This window comes from Sciurus carolinensis, chromosome 3 (assembly GCF_902686445.1).
Source record: "Sciurus carolinensis chromosome 3, mSciCar1.2, whole genome shotgun sequence".
Classification (NCBI taxonomy): domain Eukaryota; kingdom Metazoa; phylum Chordata; class Mammalia; order Rodentia; family Sciuridae; genus Sciurus; species Sciurus carolinensis.
This window is the reverse complement of record NC_062215.1, coordinates 23,411,866-23,431,636: the sequence shown is the minus strand read 5'-3', so window position 1 is coordinate 23,431,636 and position 19,771 is coordinate 23,411,866. Positions and strand designations below refer to the sequence as shown.

Here is a 19,771-nt window from a genome sequence, read left to right as displayed (position 1 = left end):
CAAATGCCTGGCACTTTAACTTTCTTGTTGAATCATCGCAGTAACTCCATGAAGTAAATGTCATTGTCCCCACTTCACATACAGAGAGGCAGAGAGGTTAAATCACTTGCCCATGATCATACAGCTTGAAGACTGGCTGAGGCTGGGTTAAGACCAAAGGCCACAATCTCCACCACCAGGGGCAGGTGGAGTTCAAGGGGCCTGCCTGACTGTTGTGCCTCACCTCCAATTGGGTTTCCTAAGCTTTTTGTGCCAGACCCCAGGGAGCCTAAGCAAATATGGGCTCAGTGGGCAGGGGTTCCCCAGAAGGCAAGCAAAGAAATAGGGGTAGGGACAGACAAAGGTCTCTGCAGAAATGGGAAAAACAAGATAGGGGCCTACAAATCTGTCTTTTGACTTTAAAGGAGCAGTATGCAAATTATACTTAAAGCAGCATGCAAATGAGATGCAAATTACCTTGGGAATGAGCATCTGTTATATTTGAGTCAACAGCTCAGGCACGTTGAGTGAGCCCTCCCCAGCTTTCTTCCAGGGTGGCTGGGTCAAGACCCCTTGCAAGGTCCGCTAACAGGAGAAGCCACAATGTGCCTCCTGCAAGGCCAGCCCGACTCTGGATAGGAAGGGAAGCGCTGCCCACCATGTTGAAGTGAGTCATTTGTTCACACCTTCATCTGGCAATTGCCTGTAAAGCACCTACTCAGTGTGAGAGGTTGAAGTAGATGCAGCGGACAAAGAGAATCATTATTTCTAGCTTCTAGGAACATACCCTCTAGTGGGAGAAATGAATAGGTACAGTAAAAATTCCGGTACCTTCTAGAATCTGGACCACGCTTTCTCAACCTCAGCACTATGGATATTTTGCATAGGCATTCTTTGTTTGTAGGGTTTTTCCTGTGCTTTGGAGGATGTTCAACAATATCCCTGGGTGCCACCCATTAGACAGATGCCAGGAGCAAGTCCTGACGTGTGACAAATAAGCAACAACAACAAAATGTCCCCAGGGGCTGGGGTGCAGCTCAGTGGTAGAGCACTTGCCTAGCATTGTGAGACTCTGGGTTCCATACCCAGCACCCAAACAAAGTGCCAAATGTGGAAGAAGTTAAAAACCTCTGCTCAAAAATCACCGCAGTTAAAAACCTCTGCTCAAAAATCTAAGGCTCTGGGCCTTTGGGTAAATCAACCTACTCAGTGACCTATGGACTGAACTTCAAGGAGCCATGTCACTCCACGGATTGGTTCTATTTTTTGGTGCTTCTGCATGACGCTCTTTGGGCAAAAAGTCCCAAGTGGTCAAAAAGTCCCAAAGGGTGGTTGCAAACCTCTGATCTACATGGGGAAGTCATGAGCAGGGGAGTCCCCACATGTGAAGTGTCTGTGCTTGGGTGCACAGCTCGGTGGCTCTGTGGTGGCTGTTTGCAGGCCTTTTTGGCTTCCTTCTCAGCTCCTTGTCACTGGTAAATGCTGAGAATGCCTTCAAGAGGGTCCACACTGTACACTGAAACCATGTACTCTATGTGCACAGGAATGGATGGGAGACCAGACCTCCAGGCTTCCACATCAGACCACAGTGCCCAGGACGTGAGGATTCCTACCAATAACCAATCACCGCCCCATAGCAGAACATGGAGTCAAGAACTGAAAGAACTGAGGCTAGACACCAGGAAGAACTTCCCAATTTGGCACATGGGAGAGGGACAGTTGGAAGCAGATATGGAACTCTCTGGGGTGGGAGGGTGTTCCTGATGCAGGCTGAGGGAGAATCCCATTTACCCTCCTCCCATAACTCCTTCCTCTCTGCTCACCAGAGTTGAGTCCAGAAATCCTGCACAGATAAACCTCCAGACCCTGAAATTCGCAAGTGGGGTGGAGCAGGACCTGGGGCCATGCCTCACCCAACTGAATCTGAGAACCCTTTCTATCTGAGATTTGCCAGACAGCAGCAGGATGTGTGGGGATCTTGTTCCCCAGGGGCCTGGGGATGGAGCAGGCTCTCCCTTCTCCCTTTGACCACTGAACCTTCTGGACATAGGCACAATCAGGCATTTCATGCCTGGCAAGGGTCAGAATGAAAGGCCTGTGTCTGTCTGCTCCCCACCCCCCATTCCATCTTTAGAATTTTCCATCTGCCCGAGGCCCAGGCCTCGTCTTTCTCCTCCTTTCCCCTCCGACCCTCTAAGTCCTTCACGAAGATCTGGGAACTGAAGGGATCATCTACAATTCTCTACGATTCTCAGGGGCAGGGCACTGACTCCCATCTCCAACACTCCAGGGAGGGAGGCGAGGCGCTAATGGTCTTCTCTTGCCATTCACAGGAACCCAGAGAGCCAATGACGCCCCTAGGTCACACAGCCAGGCCCACTCTGTTCTCCTCCACAGCGTGCCCCAAGTCAGGGGTGACTGGGTAAAAGGACGAGTTTCTCACCATTTCCCCACGGAACCAAGGGCTCTCTCCCACTGGAAATTCCCCAGACAGTGAAGACCTGGTAGAGTCATGAGAACCCAGAGCAAATATAAATCAGGGTTCAACCTGCTGATCGCTTGCTGTGTATCCCAAGGAAGGGACGGTCTATGTGCAGCCCGAGGGAGCGGCTCTCCTTTCCGTCCTCCCCTATGCTGCCCCTGCCACCCCACCCGATGCTGAAGCCCAGACAAGTAGCCAGGAACTGGCGTCACCGTTCTCTAGCCCCCAGACGTTCGTCCCACCGGCAGCACCCGTGAGCCTGACATTCTGTCGGCTTCACACCACCTCCCAGAGCTCCAGCCAGAAGCGCTTCCTGGATAAAATATTAAACATGCAAATCTGAGACAGTGCCTCAACGAGCGACAGACTGCACGACCACAGCCTGGCAAAGGAGACGCACGCCGCCCGGGGGTGGGGGAGAGGTATATATAGACAGAGACTTTGAATCTATCTGTGCAACATGGAAGGCAGAGAACAGCCGGATGGAAAACTACCGCAGCAGCCTCCAGCTGGGGTGGCCTGAGGTCGGCAGGCAGGAGGCAGGGAGAGGGGAGGGGGGTCAGGAGGAGCCCCTAAGCCTGGCTCAGAGTGGACCATGACAAAAGCCCTTTGTGCTCACATTCTGCATGGAGGGGGCCAGAGACTCAGGGCAGGGGAATGGGCACATGGTTTTGGAAAGGAAGTTAGTTACAGGCATGGAGAAACAGAGAGAAGAGAGAAGGGGCAGAGACCTGGGGTCACAAGGAGCACAACTCAACTCATGCGGGGCCCAGGGGCCTCTTTAATATGGCACCAAGTCGGCCAGGGCACAGTGGCTCACACCTGTAATCCCAGTGACTCAGAGACTGAGGCAGGAGGATCGAGAGTTCAAGGCCAGCCTGGGGACAAATAAAAAGGGCTGGGGATGGGCTGGGGATGTAGCTCAGTTGGTACAGCGTGTGCCTCACGTGCTACAAGGCCCTGGGTTCAATCCTCAGCACCACACACGAAAAAGGTGGGGACTGGGGATGTGGCTCAGTGGTAAAGGGCCTCTGGGTTCAATCCCCAGTACCAAAAAAAAAAAAAAAAAAAAAAGGGCATCGAGATAAATTGGGTCAATAAGGGTTCCCACCTCAATCAAAATAATGCTTCCTAATCTTGAATATGAGTGGGAATCTCCAGGGACCTTGTGAGCCATTCAGACTCTGAGCCAAAAGGCCATCCTAAGGAGAGGGCCCCAGAGGGCTGAGGAGGGTGGTATCCGTTCACTGCATCCAGTGTATCAGGGACTGAGGACACCGTGGCACCTGTGTAGGCCCAAAAGGGTCTGAAAGCCTCAGGCCAGAGTGTCTGGGAGCTCACAGTGGCCCCCACAAGGACAGAGCTCACAGGGCCTGGAGCAACATGGAGCCCACGGGGATGAGATTGAAGAGGAGCTCCCTCTGGCCTGGAGTGAGTTGGGCCCACAGTGATCACCCTGGGGGTCTGAACTGATCAGAACCTGCAAAGGACTGACTAAGGTGACGCCCACATTGGCCCAGAGTGACGCAGGGCCCACCAGGGCTGCAACCGACAAGGCAACTGACACAGAGCCTCCGACAGACAGAAGCCCTGTGGTGTGGGTGGGCCCAGACACGGTGGGGCAAGGGTGCTCTCCATGGAAGTCCCAGAACTCAGAAGCAGGAGAGGAGGAGCCGGAGGAGGCTGCAGAGGGGCGGAGCGGGTGCCGAGGACGGTGCCAGCTCTGGCTGCTGTGAGCCAGCCTGCTGCCGTGGGCTGGGTGCTACTTGGCTGGGCCCTGGGTTGGAAAGTGCTGAGAGAGAAGGTGCTGCTGCCGCTGCAGCAGGCAGCTCAGATGGAGGAGGAAGTGGGAAGCTGGAGGCAGGTGGCACTGGGCCCTGGCACGGGAATGCACTCCCCCAGGAGGCTTGGCGGTGGGGAGGACCCGCTGCCCCACCCGGGCTTGGCATATAGACTCTCTGTTCCCGTTAGACGCAGGGACACCAGGGTGATGGAGTGAGGGCTTATGGACTCCAGTCTCCAACTCTGAGGAAGCAGACTTAACAGGCAGCTCCCTGGCTGGAAGACTCTCGTTCTCAGGGGTAAGAGGCCTTTTCCATGGCAGGGTACTCCGGCCCTGTGGGGGAAAGGACAGGGCAGGGCAGGTTGTCTTGGTCCCTAGCAAAGTCACCCCACCACTTCCCAGCAGCTGGAGATAGGTACCCATGTCTGTCTTAACTAAATCTCGTCTCCCTTGCCCATTTCATCAGATGACCCTCAGTCCTTGTCCCCACTCAGCATCTGCCTTCAGCAACTCCCTATGCCCAGGAGCAGGTGAAGGAAGGCGTAGCTATGGAGTCTTTCTCCAGCAGGTCAGGTGGTACCTCAGCCTTTTTTTCTAAAGAAGTGAGGTTTTTTTTTGGTGTGTATGTGACCCTGTGACCAAAGCCTCAGTTAGCTGTTCCATGCAGCAGCTGGTCCCCCACCCCCTGACCCCAGGCCAGGACACCAGTGTCTTCCTCTCTCTGCCTGCCTCCCCCACCCTACAGTCTGGTCCCTGTGTAATAAGGTCCCCGCCTACTCTGACCTCCTTATGTGATCCCCCTCCACTCAGGACAGGTGTCAGGAAGAGGCTAGGGACCCGCAGGTCCAAGGGTACAGTTCCCTGCCCCTCCTCTTCCCCCACCACGCCATCTTCCTAGCCTGTGACTGCTGGAGGATCGATCCCTAACTCCATTGGCACCTGCACGTCTCCATGCTGACCTAGTTTCTCTCTCGGTGCTGAAGAGGGGACACATCCTTACACATGCTGAGACACAGAGCCAGGAGACACACAGTCGGTGCACACGGATAGATGGATGAAAGCAGGTACCACACACTTTCCTATACACTTTCAGACTCACACAGGTGCATCCAGAGACACCTCCCCAGCTCATGAACATGCCCAGGGACGCGAGCAGGACCCCCTGTCCACAGGACCTTCTAGACACACGTGAACAGACACTCAGGGTCTCATAAGCCACAGACAAAACTCCCTCAGGGCCTCCCCACACCCTCTCCAACTCCTGCCCCCAGATCCCCATCCTCCAGACGACCAAAACACCAAAGGAGGCCTTACTGCCACACTGCCGTGGGCACGGGATCAGGGATCCTCCAAACGCAGGAGTGGGCCCCAGCCTTCCCCCACTCTGTCCACTCCGTTCCTTTTAGAACTGCAGGGACCTTATTTCCTGGTGATGGGTCTCTGTACTTCCATGAGGCCAAGGGTAAGGGGACACTTCCCTTCTGTTTCATAGCAGCAAATGTGAGGGTCCGTGGAGATGACAGGAGGTGAGGTAAGGGATACTGAGGGACCTTGAAGATACTGCTTGATCTCTCTGGCTCTTCCTCCATTAAAACAAATACCTAGGGGCTGGGGAGATAGCTCAGTTGGTAGAATGCTTGCCTTGCAAGCATGAGGCCCTGGGTTCGATCCCCAGCACCGCCAAAAAAAAAAAAAAAAGACAAACAAAAACAAATACCTACTTGATTTCACAGGTAGGAATATGGAAGCCCTTTGTACGTGGCGGAGCTTTCTCCATAAATGTAAGAGACCCTTATTTATTCCACTTGCTCCTGCCTCTGGGGTGACTCTCCCAACTCTGCCTACCAAAAGTCTGACCTGTTCTGTAGGAAGTGGTTTGACCTAGGGGCGAAACAGGGACCTAGGGAAGAGAGGATGGGGCAGAGGGAGGGGTTAAGCCACCCTGGAGGCACAGGCCACCCCCTGCCCTGCTCGTGCCAGGTCTTCCTCCCCACATCCTTCAGATTTCAAAGACTCTGGCTCTTAACTCCCAGAACATCTCTCTAAGCCAAGTTCTGCCATCATCTTGCTAGCCTTGGGTCCCCAGCTCCACAAGGTAGGCAGCCTCTCTGAGCAGCCTTCCCCCTTCCCAGGCCTCTGCCCCCTTTGCCCATGCTGCTCCGTGCCCTCCCACTCCCCTCCACACCCTCCACACCCTCTTCCTCTCCTGGCCGCACCCACCAACCCCCAGCCCTGGCTTCAGCTTCCTTCCCTTTCCAACCGAGACCCCTAGATCTATCCACCACTTCAACATCCTTCCTCTCCCTCAAGGCCCTTGACCTTCTCTGCCTGAACAGGGGAGACCCGCCCAGCCTGGCCAAGGCCTGCCTGCTGCGCTCCTAGACAGCCTTTGAGCCCACTGGAAAAACCTGCTCACACCCCAGCCAGAAAGTTTGGTGCCTCCCGTTCTCTGCTTCCAGCCATCTCCATATTGTTACTAGGTACCCCCTCTCTGCAAACTCCAGAGGGAGGCCCTTCCCCCTCAGGGCCCACCTAGTCTCCCACTTCTCAGAGAGAAGAGAAGCTGTCTAGGAGGGCTCCCCTCCCCCGCCACAGCTGCCAGCTTGCCTGTTTCCAGGCTCACCCGCGCTTCTCTCCTGTGCATGTGTGCATGTGTGCATGTGTGCCTGGGAGCATGCGTCCGTCCCGCCCTGTCCCCTGGAGCTCCAGGTCTCAGCCCCCTTGAGCCTCTTTCCAGTTGCCTCATCCCTTCACCCTCTTCTAACTCACTGCATTCACGCTGGGTTCTGAGCCCCCTTCTAGATTCTTCCTCCTCGCTGTCCTTCCTCCTCCAAGTCCCACAAAATTGATACCTGCATTTGCCGGGTCCACTTCTTTTCCTCCTGTCTCATCTCCCAACTCCCCTGGAGGGTCTCTGTAGTCACCTCCTACTTGTGAAGGCCAGTGGATCTTCCTCCTCCCTTACTTTATCTGATCTTTGTACAACATCGGGTACCGTCCCCCACTTTCCCCTTCTTAATGCACTCCTTCCATGGCTCATTTTTTGGGGGGTACTAGGGATGGAACCTAGGGCCTGGCACCAATGCTAGGCCAGCCCTGTACCACTGAGCTATGCCCGAGCCCTCCCTGGCTCTTAAATTAGTTAGGATGAGTTACATTGTTTTAGGTTAATTTCTTATTATATTAAGTTATAATTTTCTATTGCATGAAACTAATTTTTATTTTATTTCATTTATTTATTTATTTATTTATTTATTGGGACTGGGGATTAAACTTAGGGTCTCACTCATGCTAAGCACATGCTTTGTCACTGAGCTACCTCTCCAGCCCCACTAGTCATTTTGTATTAGTTAGACTAATTAGCTGTGTGCTTGGGTTATGCCAAACTGAATTAACTTCGTTAGGCTAAGTTGGATCTGTTGGGCTGAACTGTAACAAAGAGATTTAAAAAAAAAAAAAAAGACAGTGGCTTAAAGAATGTCAAGTTTTTCTTTCTCAGGTGCCAGGTCAGCAAGGAACTTTGCTCTCACAGTTAGTCTGAGACCCAAGTTCCTTCCATGCTGTGGCTATGCTGCCTGCCTCCTAGGGAACTGCCAAAATTGGGTGTCTGCCCTGCTGGGGTCCTGGCAGCAGGAAAGGAAAAGGGCAAATAGAGAGGTCACATCCAGGGTCTCCAAGTCAGGGGCTCATATGGTGAGAATGAAGGTCGGTGGTCATACCTGACCTTTGGGCAGCTGGAAAATGAGTCTACCTGGGAGGCCAGGTGGGAGCACAGATGTTGGTGGACAACCAGCTGTGATCACCAGAGCTCCCATGCCATCCCCTCCCCCTCCCAGGCCAAGCATCTCACCTTCATTAATATCCCTCAAGGTTCTGAGCTTGACCTTCTCACTCTACACATCTTCCCTGGCCTGTCTGTCTGTCTTTCTCTCCTTCTTTCCTTCCTTCCTTCCGTCCGTCCTTCCTTCCTTCCTTCCTTCCTTCCTTCCTTCCTTCCTTCCTTCCTTCCTTCCTTCCTCTCTCTCTCTCTCTCTCTCTCTCTCTCTCTCTCTCTCTCTCTCTCTCTCTCTTTCTTTCTTTTGGAGGTGCTGGCGATCAGGCCTCCCCAACCAGGCAGCAGCTCTTTCGTTTCCTGGCCACTCTTGTCCAGTCCTGTACTGGTGACTCCAGCCCTGATTCCCTCTTGAGCAGCAGACCCACCAGCATCAGGGCCAGAGTCTGAGATTCCAGTCAGTCTCCACTCTACTAATCTGCCACCCAAGGTTGTGATTGATTCTGCTTTTTTTGAGGGGGCAAGGGGTACTGTGGATTGAACTCAGGGGCACTCGACCACTGAGCCACATCCCCAGCCCTATTGTATTTTATCAGAGACAGGGTCTCACCGAGTTCTCCTGCCTCAGCCTCCTGAGCTGCTGGGATTGCAGGCGTGCCCCTCCGTGCCGGGTCTGTGATTCTGCTTTATAAAGACCTTCCAGTGAAGCTGTCCTCTGCTTCCCCTGCTGATCCCTCATGGGTCCTCACAGCCTCCAAACCAGTCTTCCCGTCCCCTCCAAGTGCCATAGGGTGCTACAGGACACACAGGTGCTCACCAGGCCCATCCTGAGCCTTCCTCTTTTTCCTTCTCAGTTTTTCTTTTTGTCCCTCCCCCTCCACCTTTTTTGATTTTTTACTTTTTATTTCGGTACAGGGGATGGAGCCCAAAGGTGCTCACCACTCAGGGACCTCCCCAGTCCTTTTTTAATTTTCATTTGGAGACAGGGTCTCACTAACTTGCCCAGGCTGGCCTTGAGTTTGTGATCCCCCTGCCTCAGCTTCCTGAGTAGCAGGGGTTACAGGCATGTGCCTCCACGCCTGGCCCCTTCCCAGCCTTTCCCTGGACCATCACATGGACACCCCAGCGTTCATTCCCCCACACACCCAGGAGACCCCACAAGAATACCTCCAGCCCTTACCTCTTCTCTGAACACCAGAACCAAATATTGACTTGACATTTTTCACTTGGATGCCTCAAAGGCACCTCAGATCCTATACACCCAGATCTGAGTTTAGGATGAACTTCCCTTTCCTGTCTCTATCATTGTCAACTCCAAAACTAAAGCCAGAGCCTGAGACTTACTCCTGTCCCCTCTCCTGCCCTCACCCCCACATGTCATCCTCGCCATACCTGAACAATTGTACCTGTGTCCACTCCACTCCATACCTGCTCCCGTCCCCCGAGCCTAGGTCACCACCATCTCTTGCCTGGACCATGATGGTGGCCCCCTAGTCTATCTCCCCACATCTGCTTTTGTCCCCGTAGTCATGCGGATGCCACAAGAATCCCTTCCAAGAGCAAATCTGCTTATCCCAGCCCTGCATCCCAGAGCTCTCAGAACAAGCCCTAATCCTCGCCTTGGCCCCCAAGCCCTGCCAGACATGTCCCTGCCCCTGCCCAGCCTCTCCATCCCCACACCAGGCTCCAGCTAAGGTGGCATCCCTTAGGTGTCCCGTACTCACTGCCTTACCCTTACTGTTCCTTCTGCCTGGAACATTCTTCCCTCTCTTGTAAACTCCTAGTCATCCTTCCAAGCTCATCGCAAGCAAGTATCACTTGCCTAGAGAAATGTCCTGCTGTCCCTCGATAGAGCCGATCCCTTTGGTGAAGCCCCCAGCCTCTCACATCTGCCTCCTTCACAGCACTGTTACAGCTCAGGATTGTTGATTAGGGTCTCGGCCCAGCCATCTGCCACTGCAAGAGGACCAGGACCCTTTCTGTTTTGCTCACCATGTTCTCCCAGTGCCTGCCATAATGTTCAGTACAGAGTAGGAGCTCAATTAATACCTACTTACTGAACAAAGAATAAGTGTAGAATCTGATTGGGTCATCCCTCAGGTGCTCAGGTCTTACCCTGTTGCTCAAGACCTTTTATGATCTGACCCCTGTGTATGTCATCTCTCCTCCAATTCTAAAGTTTCGCTCCCTAAAGAAAACCTCAGGGACTTTGCACATGCTCTGCCAGCTTCATGCTCTGTCTTCAGCACCTTCTGGGCTTTCTTCCTTCCATGAAGCCTTACATATCCTCCAAGACTGAACTCAGATCTCTCCTCCAGGAAGTCTTCCCTGACCCCATCCCCGCGTTCTTCCCATGTGCTCCATTGTGCCCCCAGCCTCAGCCATCTCCATGTCCACACTTGTCAGGCTGCACCACCCTTGACTCACTTGCCTCCTTCCCGACTGAGCAGGGAGCGCCTGCAAGACAAATAAAAGGGCTGAGTCTCTATCACCTTCAGTCCTTAGCCCATTGCCACAGACAGTCAATGCTTGAGAAATGTGGCTCCTGTGCTTCCCTTCACTGTGTTTTCCAATTCCTTTAAAACTGCACCCCATAGCTTCCTACAAAAAGCCAAAAAATGAAGACAACTCCAATATCCGTCACCAGGAGGACATAGAAGCTGCAGGCTATTCATCCAGTGAAGTCCCGTTCCACAGAGTAGCATGGACGAGTCTGACCCTCATAATGTTGAGTCAGACCCCAAACGACCTTCCCTTTCTATGAAGGTCAAAAACAAGGGGCTGAGATGTAACTCAGTTGGTAGAGTGAAGCACAAGACCCTGGGTTCAATCCCCAGCACTGCAAAAAAATAAAAAAATAAAAAACAAGCCAGGCTGTGGCTCAGTGGTAGTGTCATTGCCTAGCGTGTGTGAGGCACTGGGTACCATCCTCAGCACCACATATAAATAAATTAATTAAGTAAAGGTATTGGTCCATCAAAAAAAAAAAAAATTATTCTGTGACGATGGGGGCCAGCATCCCCTCTAGGTAGGGGGAGCAACAGGAAGTAGGCCTGACAGGGCCTCCCAGAGGCTGGAAATGCTGTGTATTTAGGTCTAGGTGGTGACCACACAGGTATGGACATGTGTAAATATTTGTCAAAGGGCTGGGGGTGTAGCTCAGTGGTAGGGTGCTTGCCTAGCATGCCTGACGCCCTGGGTTTGATCCCTGGAACTACAAAAAAACAAGAACAACGCAAAAAAAGTTTGTCAGGATGGGCTTCACTTCATAAAATTCTACACTTTAGATAACTTCTCTCTACCCTTTTTTCTTTTCTTTATTTTTTTCACTAGAGATCAAACCCAGGACTTTGCACGTGCCAGGCAAGTGCTATGCCACTGAGCTACACCCCAGCCACCTATAGTTTTTAAAAGTCCTCAGACTTTGTAATAAAACATCATGCAGAACAAGTCCCCTATGTCTGAGAGTCACCGCTACAGTATCTTCTGTTTCGGGTGGTGATGCTGAGGCCCAGAGAGGACAAACCACTCAGCTAGAGCTGCCCAGCACCTCTGTGGTGAGCTGGCACTCTGAGGGGACCACGTGTCCTGCCTCTTCCATGCCACTACAGGCAACGCTGGGGCAGATTCTGTGTCGGTGTCTCTGGCACAGAGCTGTGACCTTTCCATGTTGGTGGGGGCTACCCTGCCCCATAACTGGGTGACTCGGTGGTAAAACATGGCCGCAGGATGGTTCTTAAGAGCAAAAGCTCAAAAGGGACAATTCTGTAGCTTTATAGGTTTAACCTCTGTGAACCTGTTTCCTCATTTGAAAAATGGAGATAATAATGGTACCTATCTCATGGTGTTGTTTGAGAATTAGATGAAGGACTAAACACAAAGCATGTAAAACAATGCCTGGCTCCGAGTAAGGGCCACTCAAAATTTTGCTATGATAAAAATTATTAGAGGAACTCAATGAGCCTCTGAGTCCCATTTCTTCATCTGTTAAACAGATATGAATACCTCTTTATTTTATGAAAGTAAAATAATGCATACGAAACACATGACCTGCTTTAAGTTCCTTGTGCGAAGAGACCAAGTCATTACTGCTGCTCAGGCCCTAGTACAGGGACGAGCCTGGAAGGCACTCAATTGCTTGGGAGAATTAATGTCTCCTCCACCCACTCTTCTGCAGACCCCATGTCCTCCTCTGATGCTGGCAGACAGCAGCATCTAGTGGACAAGCTCTGGAACTGCATCCTGGTCATGGGCCACCCCCATGCTGCTATGTAGTTCTTTAAATCAGCTTTTTAAAATGTGCTCTCTGACTGGCTGGGGGACCCGCCAATAATCCCAATGACTCAGGAGGCTGAGGAAGGAGGACCAAAAGATGGAGACCAGGTTCAGCAAATTAGTGAGACCTTGTCTCAAAATTAAAAAGTAAAAAAGGGCTGGAGACATGGCTCAGTGGTAAAGTGCCCCTGAGTTCGTGTTAAAGAGCTTAAATAAAGAAGGACACTGCATCTGGTAAGCATTCATTAACTGCCTGCTGTGTACAGGACACTGATAAAGGACCTAGGAAAAGTGAAGCAAGAGATACAAGAGGGGAGCAAGAAAAAAAATAACAAATAATTATACCTTGTAATTGATAACCTAGCTTTTTTTCTTAAGGAAAATGTAAACATCATATAGGGACAATTGTCACATTAGACAATGTCATCCTGGGAAGGTTTTGTTTTTTATTTTTCTTCTGTGGTACATGGAATGGAACCTAGGGCTTCACAAAAGTTCTCCACTACTGAACTATATCCTCAGTCCATTTTATTTTTTATTTTGAGACAGGGTCTCACTAAGTTGCTTGGGGCCTCACTAAGTTGCTAAGGTTGGCCTCAAATTTGCCATCCTGACTGATTTTCAGGAAATTTTTACAATTGCAAGAGGGATTCAGAAATGGTGTTCCATGTCGATGACTTTCAGTTGTAGTCAAGGACAAGACCATGAAAAGAAAGCTTAAGTCAGAAGGTTCTCCCAAGAGTTCACTGACCCAAGGTCTCCACAGGGAAAGGAAATGGGAGCGTTTGACCCAAAGCCCATAATCTCCCTCCACACTCCACTGTTTCTCCCACCAGACATAAAAGAGCAAAGAGGGTCAAAAAGTGACATGGAGGGGCTGGGGAGATAGCTCAGTCAGTAGAGTGCTTGCCTTGTAAGCACAAGGCCCTGGGTTCAATCCCCAGCACCCCCCCTCCAAAAAAAAAGTGACATGGATCACAAGTCCAAGGGGGAAATCAAAGAAGTCTCCATGGAAGAAATGACATTTTAAATGGGCTTTGGTGCTGAGCAGGGTGGTGCACACCGGTAATCCTATTGGCTCAGGAGGCTGAGGCAGGAGGATCTGAGAGTTCAAAGCCAGCCTCAGCCTCAGCAAGTCCCTAAGCAACTCAGCAAGACCCTGTCTCTAAATAAGATACAAAAAAGGGGCTGGGAATATGGCTCAGTGCTTAAGTGCCCTGAGTTGTTCAATCTCTGGTTTAAAAAAAAAATAGAAAAAGAAAAGAAAAAAGAAAGGAAGGAAGGAAGAAATGAAGAAAGGAAGGAGGAGGAGAGAGGGCAGCTGGGTAGCTGGGGAAGGAAGAGCCTTCCAATGTAGTAGAACACACTGTGTGTAAAATGAAGTAAAGGGGATGAGGCTGCACAAGAGGTCAACTCACACAGGACCCCAAATACATTCAGCAAAATCAGGGGACCCATTCAGAAGAAAACATATATGAGGGAATCGGAGAAAAATCAAATACCCATTAACTAGTTAAGTAGCTACTGTAATAATCCAGGCTACAGGTTGTGGACACTGAACCACGTTGGAATGGAGATTATGGGCACCAGAGATCGTGGGGAGCTGAGAAGCAGGGGATGGTGTGGAAATAGATTACCAGGGCTCCGATGAGAGGACCCGGGGAACCGAAGGTGCTGAATCTTGGGAAGGTCATGGGGAGAAAATGCAAGATTAACCAGAATGGGGACTTAACCAGGGAGATTGGTGGGCAGAGGCAGAGAGGCTTGGTCTTTAGTAGGGAGAATATGAGTTGCCAGCTTATGGGACCAAAGCTCAGGCTGGAGGGAGGAGAGAAAGGGACAATCATCTGGGAGTCACTATTCAGGTGCAATCTGAAGACTGGAGAGGAAAAAAAGGGAACCCTGTGGAGATGGGCAGGGGGCACGTACCTCCCGGACATCGCAGGGCTCCCTCATCTTTAAAACTTCCTAAAGACAGAAGGAAGGAAACAGGCAAGGAACCTTTGGAGACAAGGAGTAGGGGCGCCTTTTGAGCAACTAGCAGTGTTACAGGCGATGAGGAATTTGGGGTAGGGAAGTGGCCGTTGGATTTGTGGGTGAGACGGTCAGGGTGACTATGGCAAGAGCAGTTTCAGGGGCAGAAGTCAGGCTGCTGCTGATGTAGTGGGGGCAGCAGAAGCCACCAGGAGGAGGGAGCAGGCTGAAGCAGAGCGGTCAGGGATGAGGCAAGTGAGTGTCACTCTGTGAGCCCTGCAGAAGCCCCAAGGAGGAGGGGCAGGAACCTGGAAGCCCACTGAGAGGACTTAAAAGAAAGGAGATGGGCTGGGGCTGGGGCTCAGTGCTAGAGCGCTAGCCTAGCATGTGCCAGGCACCGGGTTCGATTCTCAGCACCACGTGTGAATAAATGAATAAAGGTTGATCAACAACTAATAAAAATTTTAAAAAGAAAAAGAAAGGAGATGATTCAGGAATAGAACTTAGAGGCCCAGACTGAAATAAGACCAGTGACTTCCCAGTCCAGATAAATGCCATACTGGGAGAGGACAGGCAGCTGGGGCTCTGGGCACCGACTGTCTGGGAAAACCTGTCCTCCACCCCTCCTGTGGACTCTGGTGTACTACTGATGGGGGAGGGGAGTCCCAGCATCCTCGCCTGAGGAAAGCAAGGGGTCAGATGTTCCCCTTTTCCCAGCTGCTCCTGAAGGGACTGTGGCCTCAGCTCAAGAAGCCATGACCCACACCAAAACCCGACACTCACTCCCTTACAGGCTTCCTTCCCCTGCAGGTCTAGGCAAGTTTCTTTCTGGAACTTGGTTTCTGTAGTGGGTTAAATGATGGAATTCAAAAAGATATGTCCACATCCTAACCCCCAGCCCTCCAGAACCTGGGAATGTGACCTGATTTAGAAAGGGGGGTCTTGAAAATGCAATTAAGGCTGTCTAGATGAGATCAACCTAGATTACTGGGTGGACTCTGAAGCCAGGGGCAAGTGGCCTTATAAGAGATAGAGAGGAGGGGGCCATGTACAGATGAGTAGTGGAATGCCTGGGGTCACTAGAAGCTGGAAGAGGCAAGGAAGGGACTCCCCCCTAGAGCCTTCTGGGGAGCCCAGTCCTGCAATACCCTAATTTTGGACTTCTGGCCTCCATGAATGTAGGAGGATAAATTTGTTTTAAACCATCAAGTCTGTGGAAATTTGTGATGGCAACCTTAGAAAACTATCCAGTTCCCCATCCTGTAAAGTGACTGGTAGGTTTCTAGGGAACCTTACAGTCCTGAGAGTCTCCAAACTGAACTTCATTCAGCAAGGAGGGAAATTCTAGATTCAACCAAGAGGTGAGTCTTTTAACTCAGCTGCCTCCTTCCAGGTCAAGGATAAAGCCTTTCGTGGGGGTGGGGAGGGGCAGCCAAACTAGTGCATCACCTCCCGACCCTCAGAGAAGCAGTGTACGAAGGGGACCTCCTGCCAAGCACCCCTTTCTCCTTTGCCCAGAGCTAATCCACCCCATCCCCAGTTCCAGGCAGGTCGAAAAAGCCAAAGCTGAACCAGACCACATCACTAAAAGCAAGGAGCTTTTTCAAATCAGGGAGCCTGCCTTTCCCAATTCCTCCTGCAAACATCGTCGCCTCAGAGTGATTCCCCACCCCCCCAGTCCCAGTGCTTGCCTTCTTCCTCTCCTCCTTTCTTGGGGGGCAAGGTAAGAAGGATACCCCTGAAACACCGAGGAATGGAAAGCAGTCTCCCACCCTCCTTCCTCCTTCCAAGGACACAGCTGGAGGGGGGAGGGGAGGTCAGCAGGGTTCATAAAGGCCAGATGTTAAAAGAGCAGTGCCCACCACACGCCCACCCACCCCACCCCCACCCTCACCCCCAGCGAAAGAAAAATGAAAGGAGACAGCTTTGAAAACAAACACAATTTTGTGGTCCAAAACAGTTTTTCTCAAGAATCTGCTCTATGCAAACAATAACAACTTTTTACAAAGCATTTTCACAGAAAAGGAGACAAGTCCTTCCCCAGTGTTGTATGTGGGAATTATTCCTCCTTCACCCCGGTGTGGGGGCAAGAGGGAGCGCTATTCACTAGCGCGATGTGGGCAGAAGGGTCCCCCAGCTGCCCCTCACACCTTTGCCGGGACCTCCCTGAGACCTGGCCTCCTCTGACCTCACCTGGGTGGAGGAGAGGGCATTCATTCCAGTCCTCTCCCGCTCCAGGGAACCCTCCTGGCTGGGGCGTGGCCCAGGCCTATCTCTCCCCTCTGCCTGGAAAACAGAACCTCTGACCTCAAACCTAATCCCGTGGCCCTGCCCCCTTCGGATCCATCAGATCCCTGACAACTCCTGAAATGCCTGAGGCTAGAGGAGGAAGAAAGTATCTCAGGTCCCATCCAAACCCAAACTTTCTCCTTCAAACCCCAGGAGACCCTTGGGGATCCCTGGGGTTAGGCCAAGAGCCCTCTCATTAAGCATTCTGCAAAAAGCAGTTTGTTTTGTCTCCATCCTTTAGGGGGCTGTTTGGGTGTCCAAAGAATGGACTCAGGCCAGCCCTCTACTTCCACCCCCTCCCATCCAGGAATCTGTGGAGTGGACCTCGAAAGGCGACTTGTTTGGTCTGACTTTATTGATTTCTTCCACCTTCCATTACTTTCCCTGGGACAGTCTCAGGCCCCTTCCCCAGGCAAAGTCCTCAATGGGGAAGAGGTTCCTCAGCACTGCTCTCTTCCTAGGAGGAGTCACTTGGGGAGGAGGCTGATTTACCAAGGTGGGGGTGCTCTTTCACCATCAAGAGCTTAGAACAAAAAGCAAAGGGGATAACTGAAGGGAGAAACTCCAAAACTGGACAAAAGGGAAAGGTTGGTGACTGATATGGAAGATCTCACCAATTAAGGGGTCACCCGAACTTAGGGGGCCATAGGAAGGAAACAGGAAGGGGGTGATTTGCCCCCTTCCCCTATTACAGATGGGGTGGTGCTAAGAGGCTTGGAAAGGCCTAAAGGGAGTGAAGGGTTAAAGGCCTGGGCGGTGGGGCGGGGATGCCCCCAGGGCGCTGCCAATCACCTTCCCACCCCTACCACAGCCCCCACACCCGGAGGCTTGCCCTCCAACGCAGAAACAACCGGTTTGTCCATCACCAAGGTCTCCCCCACCATTTCCCCCCCCAGTCTTTGAGCATGCCTCCTTCTCCCCGCCTGGGGTGTGAAGGCCCTGCCCCAGAGAGCCGAGGTGGAGGAGGGATTGGAATCTGTGTCATTCAGCCTTTTGGGGTCAAGCCTTCTCCCGACTCCAGCCCTTGGTTCCTCTGCAAATATGAGTTGGAGGGAACCTCACCCCGACCTCTTAGGTGCTTGAGGATCACTGTCATTTGAGGTCTTTCTGCCCACAGTCCATAAAACGTAAAGGAAGGGAACAGGCAAATGTGAGAAATGAGGCTGTCTCCTCAAGCCCGCAGTTTGGCAGTAGCCCCAATTTCCCTCACTTGGCAAAAAAGATCACACGCTTAGAGTTCTTCCAGGTTGACCCCCCAGAATTTGAGGCTGGGGGGCTCAGGAACAGCGGGTCCCCCCATCTGCCACCGCCAGAGGGGGTGGGCAGGCGGGGGTTTGGTGTCTCCTTGGAGGCGAAGCGAGGATGCAGGCCCTAAGTCTCCGTCCTCCCCCACAACCAGGGCCGGAGGGCAGGGAAAGCAGTCCAGAAGGCTGAAGGTGCTCGTGGTGGGGAGTGTAGGTGCAGGGCGGCGGGGCTGCGCGCTGCGCTGGGGCGGAGGTGGCCGCCGGCGTTTCTTGGCTGCTCCCCGGGCCGACCCTTTCGCTGGCGGCCGCTCGGGACCCCGGCGCAAACTCGGAGTGTCCAGGGCGAAGCCCTTCGCATAACACCAAAGTTTCGACCGGCGGATCAGACGATCGAAATGTTCTTGGCGGAGATCGCCCGGCGCGGCCGGAGCTGCGCTGACCGTCGAGGAGGTAACGGCTGATGCCTCGGGGGCCGCCAGCGGGGGGTTTCCATCGACTGCAGCCTCCTGGCCTTGCAGGGACGGCTCGGGAGACGCCCCGGGACACGCGGGCTCGGTGGAGAGGCCCACAGGTGGCGGCGGAGGCCGGGAGCCGGGATCCTGAGGCGGGCAGGCGGCTGGATCAGGCTGGGACTCGAGACCCGGGTCTGGCCCAGGCGGAACCGAGGCGGAGCTGGTCGGAGATTCCCGAGGACGCCGGGGCTCGGGGCAGCGGCCGGGAGGTGCGCAGGAGCGAGCGCCGAAGTGCGGGAAGCTGCCTCCGCCCTCTTCCTCCTCTCCGCCGCCCGGGCACACCGCGACATCGGCATCCTCGCCGGCTGGGGATTTCGGATCGCTGAACTGCCCGGCCTGTCCCCCGAGGTACTTCAGGCCATCCGGGGCCCAGCCACCGGTGCACACGGAGGTTCGAGGGCCCCGCATCACCGGGGCCCGTGGCGCCTGCTCCCCAGGCCCCAGGCTCAGAGAGGACGCCCGGGGTTTGGCAAGGGCGCAGAAGGCAAGGGCACGCAAGCACAGCGGAGAGAACTCCTGTGTCCCCCGACGCGGCTTCCGGGGTGTAGGGGAGCACGGCGACCCTCGCGGGGACGCCGGCACTGCCAGGCGGGGAGGGGAACACAGAGTCTCCATGGAGCAGCCTCGGGGGGTGCCCACTGAGGGGGCCCTGGTCCCAGTGGCGGGATGCCCTGGCTGCCCGAAGAGCCCACGGGCGAGGGGAACATCGCCCCCCCTCGACGGGGAGGTCCGTGCTCACGGGCGCCCCGAGCCCGCTACACCGGGCCGCGGCGCTCTGGCTCCCTCCTCGATCTCGTCACGCGGCCCTCCCGGCGGCCGGACTCCTGGGTCCCTGCGAGTCCCGGTGCGGTCAGCCGCCCTTCCTGCCGCCGCGTTCTCTGCACAGCCCCGGTGGGAGCCCTCCCAAGTCGCCCGAAGCGCTGAGGCGGGGAAAACAAAGCGGCCGGCGGTCGCCGGAGGCGGGAAGGACCCCGGCCCGGCACCCGGTGCCCGGGCCCAGGCGGCGGGGAGGGCGCCTTCCGCCCGCTCGGCTTCTTTCTTCCCCGCTGGCTCCCGGAGACCGCGTTATAGAGAACTGCCCCCTCGCTGCCCCAATACCAGCGCCGGGGCCGCGAGCCCGCCGCTGATTGGGCAGCACTGCCCGTGACGTTAGCCTTGACTCCACCCCTCCGGCGGCACCGCCCCCGTCCCCATTCCGCACACAGACACACACACGTGGACCCGGCGCGGCGGCGGCAGGGAGGGAGGGAAAGAGCGAGCGTGCGCGGGTGGGATCGCGAGGGGCCAGATGCCGCTGCTGCACGTGGCCCCCTGGCGTCCTGGCATTTAGTCATCGCCAAGCAACTCGTTTTTCCCCTTAGCAGTCACACTTTTCGCATCTGCAAAATGGGAACGTTCACATCTGCCTTCTTGGAACTGATGGAGAGCTATGTAAATCAACAGATTTGAAGCGCACATACA

At 53.7% G+C, this 19,771-nt stretch overlaps 1 protein-coding gene across 1 annotated transcript; it reads right to left on the bottom strand.

The window, feature by feature from the left end:
- Positions 1-16,220: 16,220 nt before the first annotated feature.
- Positions 16,221-19,368, bottom strand: Epop (elongin BC and polycomb repressive complex 2 associated protein). Its single transcript, XM_047542972.1, has one exon. The coding sequence runs from the start codon at positions 18,923-18,925 to the stop codon at positions 17,786-17,788; it is 1,140 nt and encodes a 379-aa protein (XP_047398928.1). The 5' UTR covers positions 18,926-19,368; the 3' UTR covers positions 16,221-17,785.
- Positions 19,369-19,771: the final 403 nt, after the last annotated feature.

What these genes read in the sequence shown, in the direction of transcription:
- Epop (XM_047542972.1), bottom strand. Translation starts at nt 18,925, where the DNA reads ATGGAGACTCTGTGTTCCCCTCCCCGCCTGGCAGTGCCGGCGTCCCCG.